General features: G+C 42.8%; 1 protein-coding gene across 1 annotated transcript in view; it reads left to right on the top strand.

The window, feature by feature from the left end:
• The window catches only part of LOC126426657 (activated Cdc42 kinase-like), a 386,532-nt gene that overhangs the window by 77,138 nt on the left and 290,287 nt on the right, over positions 1 to 19,107 (top strand). The window contains exons 2-3 of the mRNA XM_050088543.1: positions 3,164 to 3,301; positions 12,889 to 13,095. Of these exons, the coding sequence (XP_049944500.1) occupies positions 3,164 to 3,301; positions 12,889 to 13,095 (345 nt within the window). The remainder of the gene's footprint in view (positions 1 to 3,163; positions 3,302 to 12,888; positions 13,096 to 19,107) is intronic.

Genomic DNA, 19,107 nt, shown 5'->3' with positions numbered 1-19,107 from the left:
GCCAGACCGAGACTCGAACTCGGGACCTTGCCCATGAAAGGCAAAGGCCTCAAGATCGAGTCTCGGTCTGGTACACAGTTTTAATCTGCCAGGAAGTTTCACATCAGCACACACTCCACTGCAGTGTGAAAATCTCTTCTGGAGACTATTGAGGATGTTTTGAGAACTGACATTTCCAACTGACTGCAGAATGAGTCTACTGCCGGCAACATATTTTTCGTGCAAGGTCTATGAAGACAAGATAAGAGAAACAATAGCTCCTATTGTGGTGGTTTTGAAAAGTCTGGTAAATTTCCATGAAAAAATGGAACAATTTTATTCCACTTTCATGGTTTGTAAGCTTGATTATTCCAAGGATCATGTAAAGAATTTCAACAATTTATAGTGTACAGTTCATTATTGAAGGACATCTGATTGGTCACTGCATTGACTGTGTCTGAAAATGGAGAGAGCCAAAGTTTCGCTCTGTTATTAAATGCTTTCATTCGAAGGGTTGGACTGCAGCCCAGATCGAAACAGAGTTGGATGATGTTCATCCAGGCTCAGTACCATCCTTGAACACTGTTTACCATTTACTTTTTTATTAATGAATTTGAATGTGTTTGGAGAAGCACCAAAGATGAAGCCTGTTCCAGTTGTCCAATTTAAGGTGCGACAAAGGAAACCATTGACAAAATCCACGATGTGGTAATGCAAGACCACTGAATAAAAATTCGTGAGATTGCTGAGACTATAGGCCTGACTGAGTCCATAATACCCTACACGGAGAATGACTGTGTAGAAGTTGTGTGAGAGGTAGGTGCCACGATTGCTCACAGTAGATTGAAGGTGCATCTGGCACAACATTTCAACAAAAAGCCTGACGATGTTTAATGACAATTTGCAAGACTTTTTGCATCGATTTGTGACTGGTGGTGAAACCAGGATCCATCATTACACACTAGACTCAAAAATGCAGTCAAAACAGTGGACAAAGGTTGCTGAAAGTGCACCAAAAAAAGACAAAGATCATTTTGTGAGCTGGTAATGTGATGGCCACTTGTTCGTGGGATTACCGAGGAATAATCCGTGTAGATTACTTGGAAAAAGTCAGAATCATAAGGCTAGACCCTATTATGCTTTATTGTTGCATTGTTTGAAACTTGGGTTGGCTGAAGAAAGACTAAGTTTGGCACAAAAAAGTGCTCTTTCACCGGGATAATACAACATCCCACACATCAGTGATAACAATGGCAAAAGTCCGTAAACTAGGCTTTGAGTTGGTTTCTCATCCACCCTATTCACCAGACTAAACCCCAAGTGACCCCTTCCTCTTCCCTAACTTGAAACTTTTTCTTACTGGGAAGAAATTTTTATCAAATGAGCAAGTGATGTATGCAGTCAACAAGTGTTTTGCAGAGCTTTTGACAAAACCTATTTTTCTGATGGGGTCAAGAAGCTGTAGGATCACTGGACCAGTGTGTATCCCTCAAAGGAGACAATGTCAGGTGAAATGTGTATGAAACGAACATTTTTTTCCTGGCCTTTTTACCAGACTTATCAAACAACTGTCACGGGTAATCGATTTTTCCCTCTCTCCGTTTGTGAGTGCAACAGGAAGGGGTACAAGGTACCCTCTGCCAAGCACTGTGTGGTGGATTGTGGATAGTGTCTAGAACAAATGTAGATTGTTGTTGTTGTGGTCTTCAGTCCTGAGACTGGTTTGATGCAGCTCTCCATGCTACTCTATCCTGTGCAAGCTTCTTCATATCCCAGTACCTACTGCAGCCTACATCTTTCTGAATCTGTTTAGTGTATTCATCTCTTGGTCTCCCTCTATGATTTTTACCCTCCACGCTGTCCTCCAATACTAAATTGGAGATCCCTTGATGCCTCAGAATATGCCCTACCAACCGATCCCTTGTTCAAGTCAACTTGTGCCACAAATTTCTCTTCTCCCCAATTCTATTCAATACCTCCTCATTAGTTATGTGATCTACCCATCTAATCTTCAACATTCTTCTGTAGCACCACATTTCAAAAACTTCTATTCTCTTCTTGTCCAAACTATTTGTCGTCCATGTTTCACTTCCATACATGGCTACACCTCATACAAATACTTTCAGAAACGACTTCCTGACACTTAAATCTATACTCGATGTTAACAAATTTCTTTTCTTCAGAAACTCTTTCCTTGTCATTGCCAGTCTACATTTTATATCCTCTCTACTTCGACCATCATCAGTTATTTTGCTCCCCAAATAGCAAAACTCCTTTACTACTTTAAGTGTCTCGTTTCCTAATGTAATTCCCTCAGCATCACCTGACTTAATTCGACTGCAGTCCATTATCCTCGTTTTGCTTTTGTTGATGTTCATCTTATATCCTCCTTTCAAGACACTGTCCATTCTGTTCAACTGCTCTTCCAAGTCCTTTGCTGTCTCTCACAGAATTACAATGTCATCGCTGAACCTCAGAGTTTTTATTTCTTCTCCATGAGTTTTAATACCTACTCCGAATTTTTCTTTTGTTTCCTTTACTGCTTGCTCAATATACAGATTGAATAACATCGGGGATAGGCTGCAACCCTGTCTCACTCCCTACCCAACCACTGCTTCCCTTTCATGCCCCTCGACTCTTATAACTGCCATCTGGTTTCTGTACAAACTGTAAATAGCCTTTCGCTCCCTGTATTTTATCCCTGCCAACTTCAGAATTTGAAAGAGAGTATTCCAGTCAACATTGTCAAAAACTTTCTCTAAGTCTACAAATGCTAGAAACGTAGGTTTGCCTTTCTTTGATCTATTTCCTAAGATAAGTAGTAGGGTCAGTATTGCCTCACGTGTTCCAATGTTTCTACGGAATCCAAACTGATCTTCCCCGAGGTTGGCTTCTACTAGTTTTTCCATTCGTCTGTAAAGAATTCGTGTTAGTATTTTGCAGCTGTGACTTATTAAACTGATAGTTCGGTAATTTTCACATGTGTCAACACCTGCTTTCTTTGGGATTGGAATTATTATTATTGTACATAAGGCGAGCTAAATTGAGATGATAGCTTTTGCACAGATAAATTGGATGTACTATCAAGTTCTAGTGGTACGTAACAGTTCTGTGGTACCCTGTGCCTTCTCCACTCGTACACTCAGGAAACTGGGGCTCACACAGTTACCGCTTTTAATTGCAGGTGCAGAATGTGCCACAACTCAAGTACGTCACCGAGGACGACCTGCACAGCATCGGGATGTCGCGGCCAGAAGTCCGGCGCCTCAACAAGTACTTCCAGAAGCACTTTCCACAGAACTACCTCTCCAAGCTCAAAAAGGTGAGCCTGTCTGTGTTCCATTACTACAGATATTTCCATTGTTGCTGGTTGCCTTTCTTGCTCACTCTTCTCTCCCCAATTCAGTCTGGCACGTTTGATGTGTCCTGCCACGGCCTCCTGTCCAGTGATAACCACTCTGTAACCGATGTGTAATAACAGTGTGGCAGGGTGGTCACTTCCGCTACTAAAGCAGTGTTGCAATGTACAGTGAGGTTACAAGGGATACTGTAATAGTGTAACTGATTTGCTGGATGTGGTAATGTTTACTGTGGAAGAACAGTTGGGGTATAGGGAGCACAAGTCAGTATATTTATGGAGTCACCTTCTTGTTAAAGAGAAGAGGCAGCATATAACAGTTTCACATTGAGTTACTTAGTTACATAATTGCCTTTGTCTCAGTGAATAACTTGGTACATGTGTTAATAATGTAAGGTGTGCTTGTCTTGCTAATCATTGGATTTGCTGGGTATCTGATCACTGAAATAGGAGTACTCCATAAACATAAGAGCTCTTCAGAATAGTTCAAAACTCAAAATTAAAGCATAGTAGCAGGGATAATATTTTGGACATTAAAGAACTTGTTTTATATAAAGATTAAGTTCTAAGGATGTTTCAGAACCTCTGCATAATAAGTTATTGTCTCTTATTGTGGAGGTACTGTTCAGTTTTCGATCTATGTAGAGCAAAATGAATATTTCGTATGCCACACCTTTTAGGCAAAGATGTGATTAAACAAAAGAAGAGGAGTGAAACTGCCAAAAAGTGGAGTGCCCTTAAATATGTAAATAATCTGATGATTGTCTACAAAATAATATAAGGTATTTAGTTTTACGCATTTTAGTATTGTAACATCGTAAATGCATGATGGCCGTGTTTAGAAATAATGTATTTGACTAATGTATTGTCATGTGACTGGACACAGGACAGAGGATAGGGGACAAAGGTCAAGGTCTTTTGATCGTGGTCCGTCGGTGCGGTAAGGTCGGTGCGACTGGCCGCCGACATAGTATCACGTGGCCGTCAGTTTGTTTTGTGGATGTGATTTAGTAAAATAAAAACAGTTTTCATTCTGAACTGTTGTCGGTGTAAATCATTTGTGAACGATCGTGATCTAGACATATACTTGAATTCATTCAGTGCTGTACTTAGGCTGGCTATTTACTCAATATAGAGCGTGAATGCAACTGTCCACAACCGAACCCCTTTTGCAGCCGAGTCATGATAAAAGATCGTGTACAAGCCCGAGTGAAGTTGCAGTACCTGAGGAAGATTTGGTAACTTTCTTCTGCTGCCTATCCACAAAAGGGCAAGTGCATAACCTTAGACTGTCGCACGCCTCGTCAGCACTCGGGTTCGGTTGTACACGGTTTCGATACGCCATTATGTAAGCAATGAAAAGTTATCTATGAGGGTTGAAGGAAAAGTAAAGCCTCCACCTTCTTTAATTGGGTTGGATGGGAATATTTTAATAAATCAAATGCAGAAACAATCCTTAGAACGTGATCTTAATTACCAATATTCACTTTTCCACATAATCACCAGCCAGTTTGATACATTTCTGCCAACGATGAACAAGTTTTCTGAAGCCGTCACGGAAGAAGTCGACACTCTGTTTCCGCAACCACAGTCTCACAGTTTTCTCAACAAGCAGATCGTCTTCTGTTATCGGGAACAGATGGAAGTCAGACGGTGCTAAACCTGGACTGTACAGAGATTGCCATACGGTGGTCAGATTCAGTCTCTGAAGTTCTGCTGTGGTGGCACGTGAAGTGTGTGGTTTGGCATTGTCACACTGCAGGAAAACGTGTGACCCACACTTTCTTGTGGAAAATGGAAATGAGCATTTGGCGTCATTGGCCGGGAGGCCCCTCACGGGGCAGATCTGGCCGCCTTGGTGCAGGTCTTACGACATCCGACGCCAGATTGGGCGACCTGCACGCCGAATGGGGATGAAATGATGATGAAGACAACACGACACCCATCCCTGAGCGGAGAAAATCCCCGACCCTGCCGGGAATCGAACACGGGCCCCTTGGGACAGCAGTCTGTCACCCTGACCGTTCAGCTATCGCGGCGGACACACGTTCTTGTGAAATGCCAATTGTGCTTGTAATTTCTCTCCGAGTGATAAGACGATCATCCTCAATCAATATGTCAACATTTTGCTTGTGAAACTCGGTGGTTGCTGTCGTAGGACCTCCAACTCTTTGTCTGTGACACAGGTCAGATGTTCCCGCCTCAACATCTTTAAACTTACTCGCCCAATGACGCACAGTACTTACATCGGCACAATCACCATAAACTGCTTTCATTCTCTGATGAATCTCCTTTGGGGTGACACCTTCTGCTGTCAAGAATTCAATGACTGCACGTTGCTTAAATTGCGCTGACCGACCATCTGCGCAGGGTTCCGTACTTTACACTGTAACGACACAACCCTTCAATGCTGAGGCTTCCCGCGAACTGGAGCTGTAGAGAAGAGGCTACAGAACGAGCCAGTACCTGCCGCATACCAGTGCTGCCAACTGTGAAGAGTTACGAAAGTGGAGGCATTACTTTTCAGTCAACTCTCGTAGAATACCTAGGGAAACAGGCAGTGGATGATATGTAAACTCACGGATAAATACTCAAGGGTCATACAAAAAGTAAAGAATGTTTTGTTTTGATACCAGACCTCAAGCACCCATCACAACTGCCATTCGACGACTGACCTCGGCACTCGTCCGCTTCAGTGTGGCGTCACCTACGATCCAGTGCAGTCGATTACTGCTTAGCTGTGCAACTTTAAAATGTGTGACAAAACTGATGATTGCCAGAGTCTGATCTGCACAGTGTTATCTGCCTTTTAAATGTCCAAAACGTGTTTTGCATCAAAATTTATAAGCAGATAACCGAGGTTTACGGTAATGCGATGAACGAAGCATCAGTTGGAAAGTGGTGATCCTGTTTAATGGCAGATGGAAAAATGTTCACAATGGAGATTGCTTGGACCAGCCCTCATTGGTGGCTGATGGACTCGGAGCAAGGATTGAAAGACACATCCGAGAAGATAAACGTTTCACAATTAGTGGATTGCTGTGGCCTCCTTCCAGAGACTTCTTCAACCAGTTTGCTGCGCTCTTAAAAAATGACCGGTGCTGAATGCTTTCCTCCTTCACGTTAATGCAAGTCCCTGTGCAGCAGGAGCAGTGCAGGACTCGCTTCAGCTGGTCCGGTGGGAAATGTTTCAACATGTGTCGTACAGTCTAGACTCGGCCCCAAGTGATTATAACTTACTCCTCAAATTGAAAGATTTTTTGAGTAGACAACGCTATGGAAGTGATGATAATCTTAAGAAGCCTAACATCAAATGTTCAACAACTTGGCAGCAACTGGATATCCAGAAGGTATAGCAAAGCTGATAAAATGTTATGACAGGTGGCTAAATTTTAATGGTGACTATGTAGAAAAGTAACTTCAATATCACATCGTACATGAAATAGTTTGATTTAATTATAACAAATAAAAATTTATGTAGGAAAAAAGTTCTTTGTTTTCTGAATAACTCTCAAAGACAATTAAATAATAAGTAATTAGGCAGTGATCACTAGGGATATAACTGTTGGCTTACTAAATGTTTGAATTTTACAGAAGATTTGACTGATGGCCCTATGCAGTATAATACTATCCATGACGGAACAGACGAAATTGGAAATAATTATCTGTCATAAATGCTGTGTCCGGGTGGTGCAGTGATAAATGCAGCTGCATACTAAGCAGGATGTCTTGGGTTCGGGTTTGGGCGCCGGTGCAGCACCCATTTTCACTCGTCGCTGATGATTCTGCATAAAGTCCTGATGCAGCTTTTACCATTAGTTCTCCTCCATTCCTTTCCCTCTCCCTCCCTCCCCCCCCCCCCCCTCCAACTTCAATTACAAATAATCAGATATAATCGTTCTAGCAGAGTGAGCAGAGCAGTCACAGTCAATCATTAACATAAAGCAAATGAGTTGTTTAGTGCAATCAGATTCAACTCTACTGCATAAATTCCTAATGCTTTGTAAATTCAGTGGAATGTTTTTGTAATAATTAGACCACCATACCGAAGTTCGGTCACTGTTGACTATTCTTACCTGCACAGTTTAAAAGTCTCAAAAATCACGAATCAACTAACTTCCGAATTAGTATACATAGGAATGTGAAGTGTGATCAGACAGAAAGTAAGAGGAATTTCTTTAATTTCACAGGCTATCCGATTTTCATTTTTTTGCTTCTTGTTGGTACACATTTTCCTGATGTATTTTTACATTTTCAGCTATTTTGAATATTTAGTTTTCTAAATGTTGACTGTGACTTTTGGCAGAACTACTATGAGTAAACAAGAGTTTATGTAGTGGTATAGACGCTTCTAAGAGGGTCGAAAGACGCTGAAGACGGCAACTGCCCTGGATGCCATAGCACATTGATTACTAAGGACAATGTGGAAGAAGTGAAGAAAAGGGTTTTGGAAAATTGCCAAATCACCGTTAAAGAACTTGCTGATGGTGTCAGCTTATCTTTTGGCTCATGTCGAGCAATTTTTTCAGATTTTTTGGGCACGAGACATGTAGCAATGAGGTCTGTTCCGAAATTATTGAATTTCAATCAAAACCAACACTGTGTAGAAATCACTCAGGAATTACTGAATGAAGTCTACAATGATACAGAACTTTTATAGAAGGTTCGAAGAGGTGAAAAAATATGGATAGACAGGTATGATGTAAAAACTGAGGCCCAATTGTTGCATAGGAACTTCCTTAAAGAATCAAGACCAAAAAAATTCGACAAGTTTGATCACATGTGGAGGTTCTTCTCACTGTTTTCTTTGATTATATTGAGATAATGCATAAAGAGCTCCTGATTTATGGTTGTACGATCAATAAGGAACAGTACTTGGAAGTTACCATCTGTGTGAAGTGGTCCAAAAACAAAAAACAAAAAAAAACAACCAGAATTGTGGCAAAACTTCTCGTGAACATTGCGTCACAATAATGCTCCCACTGACAACTCAATGCTTGTTCATGATTTTTTGGCAGAAAAAAAGTACCGTTATGTTGCCTCAGCGCAATATTCACCAGACATGGTACCCAGTGACTCGTTTCTGTTCCCGAGGCTGTAGATAACTGTGAAAGGACGTCATTTTGCCACCACTGTTAAGAGAAACACAGATTCGCTGAAGGAGATTAATACCGTAATGAAAAATAAGTTCCAGAAGTGCTTCCAAGACTCAAAAAGTGCTGGCACTAGTGTATTATATCTGAGGGGGATTACTTTCAAGAGAGACACAATTGATACTGATGAGTAAAGATTCTTTCAGAAAAAAGTTCCCATTACTTTTTAATCACATCTACATCTTAATGATTACTCTGCAATTCACATTTAAGTGCTTGGCAGAGGGTTCATCGAACCACAATCATACTATCTCCCTACCATTTCACTCCCGAACAGCGCGCGGAAAAACAAACACCTAAACCTTTCTGTTCGAGCTCTGATTTCTTATTTTATTTTGATGATCATTCCTACCTATGTAGGTTGGGCTCAACAAAATATTTTCGCATTCGGAAGAGAAAGTTGGTGACTGAAATTTCGTAAATAGATCACGCCGCGACGAAAAACGTCTTTGCTTTAATGACTTCCATCCCAACTCGCGTATCATATCTGCCACACTCTCTCCCCTATTACGTGATAATACAAAACGAGCTGCCCTTTTTTGCACCCTTTTGATGTCCTCCGTCAATCCCACCCGCTAAGGATCCCACACCGCGCAGCAATATTCTAACAGAGGACGAACGAGTGTAGTGTAAGCTGTCTCTTTAGTGGACTTGTTGCATCTTCCAAGTGTCCTGCCAATGAAACGCAACCTTTGGCTCGCCTTCCCCACAATATTATCTATGTGGTCTTTCCAACTGAAGTTGTTCGTAATTTTAACACCCAGGTACTTAGTTGAATTGACAGCCTCGAGAATTGTACTATTTATCGAGTAATCGAATTCCAACGGATTTATTTTGGAACTCGTGTGGATCACCTCACACTTTTCGTTATTTAGCGTCAACTGCCACCTGCCACACCGTACAGCAATCTTTTCTGAATCGCTTCGCAACTGATACTGGTCTTCGGATGACCTTACTATACGGTAAATTACAGCATCATCTGCGAACAACCTAAGAGAACTGCTCAGATTGTCACCCAGGTCATTTATATAGATCAGGAACAGCAGAGGTCCCAGGACGCTTCCCTGGGGAACACCTGATATCACTTCAATTTTGCTCGATGATTTGCCGTCTATTACTACGAACTGCGACCTTCCTGACAGGAAATCACAAATCCAGTCGCACAACTGAGACGATACCCCATAGGCCCGCAGCTTGATTAGAAGTCACTTGTGAGGAACGGTGTCAAAAGCTTTCCGGAAATCTAGAAATACGAAATCAACTTGAGATCCCCTGTGGATAGTGGCCATTACTTCGTGCGAATAAAGAGCTAGCTGTGTTGTGCAAGAACGATGTTTTCTGAAACCATGCTAATTACGTATCAATAGATCGTTCCCTTCGAGGTGATTCATAATGTTTGAATACAGTATATGCTCCAAAACCCTACTGCAAACCGACGTCAATGATATAGGTCTGTAGTTCGATGGATTACTCCTACTACCCTTCTTAAACACTCGTATTCCTTTCCATTTTTGCAGTCAACCTCCTTATTTCTTACGTAGTCAGTCCACTGAAAAATTAGCATCTTTCTGCAACACCATGTCTCATATGCTTTGATTCTCTTCTTTTTCCTGTTTTCCAATAATCTGTCTTCTACTTTCACATGATAATGTGCTTCAACCACATATTGTTATGGCTGCAGTCTGTATTCTTCACTGTGATCCAAAGCCTTTGTAAACTGTCATTTGTATCTGTGTTCATACAGAAACGTTCTGTGGTAGTTAATATTTTTGGAACAAAATGAGGTATTGATGCAATTTTGTGAAGTAGTGTAGTACATTGTTTACTCAACAGATCTTGGCAAGTGTTTTCCAGCAGTTGACAGTGCAGCAATGAATGATGTAAGACTGTTGGTCGAGCAGTGCAAGGCAGTATTGAAATGATACTGGAAATATGAAAACTTGATTGAGGTACGACGACAATGATGTAATGTGTACGGAACTCGGCCACCAACACGTGCAACAATTTGTCATTTTGAGGATAAATTTGAAGCCGACGGTACTGTTAAAGATGTGTGTAAGGAAAGGTCTGGCCGACCAGAAACATGAATGAGTCCAGCTTCCAGTGCTGCTGTGTTGCAACATTTTACTAAGTCACCCCAAAAATCTGCAAAGCAGGGTGCGTATAAAGGTGGGTTAAGCCAAATTATGAAGGTTGCAAAATGGAAAGTGTACATTCCAAGATTGCTGCAAGCTATGGACGAGGATGACACGGATCTAAGAATGGAGTACTGCAAGTGGTTTGAAGTCGTGCTTTGTTAGGGTGAACGGTTTGCAGCTCTGGTTATCTGGTCTGATGAGGCACAGTTCAAACTGAATGGTACTGCAAACAGCCCCAACTGCATGTATGAGCTCCTGAGAATCCTCACATTCATGTGGACAAACGTGTTAATCTACCATCTGTTCATTTGTGGTGTGGTCTGCCACTGCGCTGTTTGATCGGCCATCTCTTCTTTGAAGGTACTGTACCTGGTGAGGCGTATCTTCATATGCTGCAAACATCGATTTTACCTGCTGTCAGAGAGGTGTTTGGAAGTGAAATATTTTAGCTGCAACAAGATGGCTCTCCGCCTCACTACTGCAGAGATGTCCGAGCCTGCTTGGATGAAAATCTACCCGGACAATGGATAGGTTGAAGAGGAGCTGTTGATTAACCACGACGGTCTCCAGACCTTACACCTCTTGCCTTCTATCTATGGGGAACTTTGAAAGACGAAGTTTACCAACAGAAGCCAGCTAAACTGAACGAGCTATGAGAAATCGTCGAGGCATCCTGTGCGGCTATAAAATGGCAACGCTGTCAGCTGTAGTTCGATCAACAGTCCAGTGTCATCGGTATTGTCTGGTTGCTAATGGGGGTCACTTTGCATACATAAAATAAGTTTCTCCCCCGTGAAAGAACTGTAACAGTATATCATTTTGTTCCATAAATGCTGACTATCAAAGAAAATCTACATTTTTCTGGACCCCCTATGTATATTATTATGAGGTGTGTTTTCTAAGTAAGTACCGTTTTGAAATTAAAAAAAGACGTGCTAAGATATCTCAGTAATTTTATTTTTACATGAAAGCCTGTACCTTAATCTACTTTTCTACATAATTTCCGTCAATATTGAGGCACTTGTCATAACGTTGTACCAGTTTTTGAATACCCTCCTCATAGAAGTCTGCCGCCCGACTTGTTAACCACTGCATCATGACTGTTTTGGCTTCGTCATCGTCTCGAAAACGCTGACCGCCCAGGTGTTTCTTCAAGTGCAGGAACAGACGGTAGTCACTGGGCGCAAGATCGGGGCTGTACGGAGGATGATCTTGAGTTTCCCGCCGAAAAGATGTGATGAGATCTTTGGTCTGATTCGTCACACGTGGACGGGCATTGTCTTGCAGCCAAACAATGCCCTTTCTCAACTTCCACAGGCTGTTGCTTTGATTCTGGTGTGACGTAGGCCACCCATGTTTCATCGCCTGTAACAATGTGGCTTAAGAAGTCATCACCGTTGTTGTGGTACCGCTCAAGGAAAGTCAGTGCATCGCCTAAACGTTTGGTTTTTTGCACATCCGTCAATATTTTCGGTACCCAACGTGGGCACAAAGCCATACAAAACGCTACGAGAAACATTAGGAAAGTCATCCCGCAAGGAGGAAATCGTAAACCGTCTGTTTTCTCTCACCTTATTGTCCACTTGCTGCACCAAACTTTCATTCATGACCGAAGGACGCCCACTCCGTTGTTCATCGTGCACATTTGTGCGTCCATCTTTAAATGCTCTCACCCACTTTCTTACCATTCCATCACTCATAATGTTCTCTCCGTAAACTGCACAGATCTCACGATAAATATCGACCGCATTTAGGCCTTTAGCACTAAGAAATATTAGAACAGCCCCTACTTCACAGTCGGTGGAGCTCACCATTATCGGAGCCATCTTAAACACACAACGTAAACAAGGAAGAATGAGACTAATGGCGTCAGTGTGTAGATTAAGGTACACGCTTTCATGTAAAAATTAAATTATTGAGATATCTTAGCACATCTTATTTTTTAAATTTCAAAACGGTTCTTACTTAAAAAACATGCCTCATATATGTGGTTTACAATTCCATATACTGAATAAATAAATAGTGTTTTTTCACAGTCTGTTGTACAAGTTGTGAGGTCTCCAATTCGAGACACGTCCTCTGTAAATAGTGACTGACAGCGTAAGACTCGATATCTTACACAACTCAGTTTTGTCAGGTTCGGCTATACATATATTCCTAGCACGCTCTCGGTATGTTCGTCATTTCACAGTATACTTGTGTTTTTAGACGGTAAGATTTTGTAGAGTCTGCCCCACGACGAGGGAACTGCTGTGCGCAGATGATCCTGCCGGGCAGCCGTCGGGGCGACGAGCAGCAGGTGGCGTCGATGGTGGCGATGCTGCCGGACGAGGGGCCGGACAAGCCGGCGGTGCGCGTCCCCAACAAGCACATCATCCCCGCAGAGGCCATCATCGTCAACAAGGAGCTCGGCTCGGGGGAGTTCGGCGTCGTGCAGCAGGGCGTCTGGACCAACGACGGCGAGAGGGTGAGTTATCGGAGGACAGAGTGCCGTGGCCACCTCGTCTGGTGACACGGGTGGCAGTAACGGCAAGATCTAAGATTGTGGCTCTGGTGGAGCTAGGGGGAAGCCATGCGGTGTACCTAGTGTGGGTCCCCGGCCACTCAGGGATCTGTGGCAATGATCAAGCCGATAGATTGGCTAGGATGGGGGCAACAACTCCATTTATTGGACCGGAACCTGTCTTGACAATCACCGAGGCTATGATCAAATTAGAACTAAGGAACTGGCTTAGGAAACAGCACATAGGATATTAGACCGAGGTCTGTAAACGAAAGCATGGTAAGGTAATGATGCCGAAGCCGTGTTTTAAAAGAAGCTCTGTAATCCTGGGATTGAACAGGAAAGAGATCAAACTCACGGCTGGACTGATGCCGGCCATGGGAACTTCGAAAAACACCCACACACAATGGGTATAATGGAAGAGGACCCTAAATGTAGGATCTGTGATGAGGATGAAGAAACTGCATCACACCTAATCTTTGAATGCATGGCATTGGAGAGTAAAAGATACAGAAACTACGGGACAACTAAACCCGAAGGAATTGTGTCTAACAAAAAACTGGTAGAGGGACTCCTTGCACTATTTATGGGCACTGGTTGGCTTTACTAGATATACAGGGAGCGATACCGCACAATAAATCTAGTTTCGGTGCGGGCAGTGGCGATTTACACCTAAGCTATTTTAGCTCTCCTGTTAAAATCAATCAATCAAGGGCAGTGAGAATTTGTTTCATCAATCTACTGTTACTGGCTAATCCATCCAGCTGTGTTATTGGTGATATTTAAGTCAGGTGATTCATCTCGAAATTATGCTGATTCATTCTGAATGTGGTTCTGGCAGTCCAACTCAGACAAAACACTGAACTTCGTAAAGTTATCCAAAATGTAAACTACGTTGTTAACCACTAGTGCTTCTGTAAGAATAAAATATGCTGGTTGTTTTGTGTACCCAATATGAAATCCAAACATTGTGGTGTTCAAAATCTTTGGTTTACCTGTTAAAAGAGTGCCAGGAACAATAATTTCCTCTAGGGTATGAGGCACATTAGTTCTCAGGGTTTCGAATGTAATATAATAATTTTCTACACTACTGGCCGTTAAAATAGTTACACCAAGAAGAAATGCAGATGATAAACGGGTAGTCATTGGACAAATACAGGGCTATTACAAATGATTGAAGCGATTTCATAAACTCACTGTAGCTCCATTCATTGACATATGGTCACGACACACTACAGATACGTAGAAAAACTCATAAAGTTTTGTTTGGCTGAAGCCGCACTTCAGGTTTCTGCCGCCCGAGCGCTCGAGAGCGCAGTGAGAGAAAATGGCGACAGGAGCCGAGAATGCGTATGTCGTGCTTGAAATGCACTCACATCAGTCAGTCATAACAGTACAACGACACTTCAGGACCAAGTTCAACAAAGATCCACCAACTGCTAACTCCATTCGGCGATGGTATGCGCAGTTTAAAGCTTCTGGATGCCTCTGTAAGGGGAAATCAACGGGTCGGCCTGCAGTGAGCGAAGAAACGGTTGAACGCGTGCGGGCAAGTTTCACGCGTAGCCCGCGGAAGTCGACAAATAAAGCAAGCAGGGAGCTAAACGTACCACAGCCGACGGTTTGGAAAATCTTACGGAAAAGGCTAAAGCAGAAGCCTTACCGTTTACAATTGCTACAAGCACTGACACCCGATGACAAAGTCAAACGCTTTGAATTTTCGGCGCGGTTGCAACAGCTCGTGGAAGAGGATGCGTTCAGTGCGAAACTTGTTTTCAGTGATGAAGCAACATTTTTTCTTAATGGTGAAGTGAACAGACACAATGTGCGAATCTGGGCGGTAGAGAATCCTCACGCATTCGTGCAGCAAATTCGCAATTCACCAAAAGTTAACGTGTTTTGTGCAATCTCACGGTTTAAAGTTTACGGCCCCTTTTACTTCTGCGAAAAAAACGTTACAGGACACGTGTATCTGGACATGCTGGAAAATCGGCTCATGTCACAACTGGAGACCGACAGCGCCGACTTCATCTTTCAACAGAATGGTGCTCCACCGCACTTCCATCATGATGTTCGGCATTTCTTAAACAGGAGATTGGAAAACCGATGGATCCGGTCGTGGTGGAGATCGTGATCAGCAATCCATGTCATGGCCTCCATGCTCTCCCGACTTAACCCCGTGCGATTTCTTTCTGTGGGGTTATGTGAAAGATTCAGTGTTTAAACCTCCTCTACCAAGAAACGTGCCAGAACTGCGAGCTCGCATCAACGATGCATTCGAACTCATTGATGGGGACATGCTGCGCCGAGTGTGGGAGGAACTTGATTATCGGCTTGATGTCTGCCGAAACACTAAAGGGGCACATATCGAACATTTGTGAATGCCTAAAAAAACTTTTTGAGTTTTTACACGTGTGTGCAAAGCATTGTGAAAATATCTCCAATAATAAAGTTATTGTAGAGCTGTGAAATCGCTTCAATCATTTGTAATAACCCTGTATATTGTACTAGAACTGACATGCGATTACATTTTCATGCGATTTGGGTGCATAGATCCTGAGAAATCAGTACACACAACAACCACGTGTGACCGTAATAACGGCCTCGATACGCCTGGGCATTGAGTTAAACATAGCTTGGATGGCGTGCACAGGTACAGCTGCCCATGCAGCTTCAACGCGATACCACAGTTCATCGAGAGTAATGACTGGCGTATTGTGATGAACCAGTTGCTCGGCCACCATTGACCAGACGTTTTCAATTGGTGAGGGATCTGGAGAATGTGCTGGCCAGGGCAGCAGTTGAACATTTTCTGTATCCAGAAAGGCCCGTACAGGACCTGCAACATGCGGTCATGCACTATCCTGCCGAAATGTAGGGTTTCCCAGGGATCGAATGAAGTAACACATCTCAAATGTAACATACACTGTTCAAAGTGCCGTTGATGCGAACAAGAGGTGACCAAGACGTGTAACCAATGGCACCCAATACCATCGTGCCGGGTGATAAGCCAGTATGGTGATGACGAATACACGCTTCCAATGCGCGTTCACCGCGATGATGCCAAACAGGGATCCGACCTTCATGATGCTGTAAACAGAACCTGGATTCATCTGAAAAAATGACGTTTTGCCATTCGTGCACCCAGGTTCGTCGTCGAGTACACCATCGCAGGCACTTCAGTCTGTGATGCAGCGTCAAGGGTAACCGCAGCCACGGTCTCCGAGCTGATAGCCTGTGCTCCTGCAAACATCGTGGAACTGTTCGTGCAGATGGTTGTTGTCTTGCAAACATCCCCATCTGTGGACTCGGGGATCGAGACGTGGCTGCACGATCCGTTACAGCCATACGGATAAGATGCCTGTCATCTTGACTGCTAGTGATACAAGGCCGTTGGGATCCAGCATGGTGTTGCGTATTACCCTCCTGAACCCACTGATTCCATATTCTGCCAGCAGTCATTGGATCTCGACCTACGTGAGCAGCAATGTCGCGATACGATAAACCGCAATCGTGATAGGCTACAATCCGACCTTTATCAAAGTCGGAAACGTGATGGTACACATTTCTCCTCCTTACACGAGGCATCACAACAACGTTTCACCAGGCAACGCCGGTCAGCTGCTGTTTGTGTATGAGAAATCGGTTGGAAACTTTCCTCATGTCAGCACGTTGTAGGTGCCGCCACTGGCGCCAACCTTTTGTGAATGCTCTGAAAAGCTCATCATTTGCATATCACAGCATCTTCTTCCTGTTGGTTTAATTTCGCATCTGTAGCATGTCATCTTTGTGGTGTAGCAATTTTAATGGCCAGTAGTGTATTTGTAACAAGTTGATTTATCATAGAAAGAACAAGTAGTAATAGTAAGAAAAGTAAGTTGTTGTAAGTCACTCAGAACCCCAGGTCAGGGGAGATGTACTGGACGGATTGAGAAGGATAAAGCCGGCCGCGGTGGTCTCGCGGTTCTAGGCGCTCAGTCCGGAACTGCGCGACTGCTACGGTCGCAGGTTCGAATCCTGCCTCGGGCATGGATGTGTGTGATGTCCTTAGGTTGGTTAGGTTTAAGTAGTTCTAAGTTCTAGGGGACTGATGGCCACAGATGTTAAGTCCCATAGTGCTCAGAGCCATTTGAACAATATTTTTTTTTTTTGGAAGGATAAACGTCCTTTTGCACTGTCAAAACTAAGGTCTCACATTCTGTTTCTTGAAACCTGCTCATCGCTCAGAGTTACCCCCGAAGGTCTGACATTGAAAGTCTCTGTTTCTGAATGTAATCCTACTTCACAAAAATGATCAGTCTTTCTTCTCATCCCATCCGGTAAGTCTCCCTCGACCTGGGGTTCTGTGCAATTTCTCAAACTCCACCCATTTCCTAAACCTTGTCAGTTTTTTTCCTCTCTCCCTTCCTCAGCAGCCATTCTACCAGAAGAAGGAGCCACTGCCTCAGAATAGCTCACACCTTTGCTTAACCTTTATAAGTTTCCTCCTACCAGCTTTTAGTGAGTAGATTTTTTTATCTGTCCAATTACATTACATTTTCATAAATTGATTATTTTCATCAATTTATTTTTACAGTGGATTTTTCTATTATGTCTACAACTTCACATCTGCCGTTTTACAGTAGACAGCATTAGTGGAAAGTAGTGGTGCAAGTTGCAGGCTGTAAGTGTCGTACAGTAAGAGTAGGCATTTGGGAACATAATGCCATTAGAATATTAGTCAATTTTTGATTGCATCTTAAAGCTATTCTCGGCTGAATTGCGAGCCTAATTCTCGTCATCTGTGGGAGGTTTTAATTTTCTGCTTTGATATGAAGAAATCTGCGGCTGAGGCTCGTGAAAAGCTGGGTAAGACCTACGGTGAGGCGTCTGTTAGTGAGAGAACTCCCCAGAAAATGGTTTCCGTGCTTCAAGAACGGTGATTTTGACGTCTATGACCGGCACGATTGTGAAAGAGAGAAAGCTTTCGATGCTACTGCAACTGCCGGGAACAACACAGTAGATCGTTATCGAGAGTAATTGATCTGTTTGAGCCGAGCACTGAAAGACAAACGGCCACAGTACAACGATATACGTGAACGGGTGATTTTGCAGCATGACAGTGCTCGAACACGTGGCAAAACCCGCCACTGGAAATTCTCCAAACATTGTTCCCTTTGACTAACAACTTTTTAGTTAAATGGCGCACGACCTGGCTGCCCAGCACTTCCCGTCATACGAACAATTGCAAATTTGGATCGGTGCACGGATCTTCTCGAAAGTTCTGCGCATCTGATGTCACAAAACACAGTCAGCCAATGAACAGAGAACGATGTTGCCAGAGCTCGACTGCAGTGCAGAGCACGGACGAGTGTCTTCAGTTTTAGAAACGTTCAGTCATAAATAAAGCGATTGAACAAAAGCAATGTCTTGATAGCAGAATTTGTTTTATAGAAAGTTTAGAAAAAGCATTCTTTATACCAATTGCTTCATATTCTTTTAATTAATTAAACCAAACAAGCAATAAGCCTCCTAATTCAGGCGATAGCAAGGAAAGATGTTTGTATCATTCTCACTAACCGCTTTTTTGCTATAAAGAACAGCGGTAATTGTTTATTTCCTATTGTACTTCGACGAAACGTGAGCAGTTCATAGTCATACCAATAGTGTTTTTCAGTATTTTGTGTCATATTTTAAAATCCTCCAGGAAGTCTGTTGGATGCCTAGCTCTGTTAGCGTAATGGTGAAAGTGTTTGGCGGATAAGTGGAAGGTTCTGAGTTCAAACCTTGTTGGTGCATAATATTTTCTTTGTTTAAAAACAATATCGAAGTGTCTTACTTCATGAATTTTATTCGTTTGAATGTAATTTTTTGAAATTTCTTGTGGCAACTAAAATCGACCATACGGAAAGTATACGCTATGGACTTTTACGTCTGAAAACTCTTAAAAATTTCATGCAATGGTTTACTACATTTAATGCTGCACAATAACTGCGT

Source organism: Schistocerca serialis, chromosome 11 (genome assembly GCF_023864345.2).
Source record: "Schistocerca serialis cubense isolate TAMUIC-IGC-003099 chromosome 11, iqSchSeri2.2, whole genome shotgun sequence".
Taxonomy (NCBI): Eukaryota; Metazoa; Arthropoda; class Insecta; order Orthoptera; family Acrididae; genus Schistocerca; species Schistocerca serialis.
Note: the sequence above shows the minus strand (reverse complement) of the source record. Positions and strands in the feature narration are given on the sequence as shown.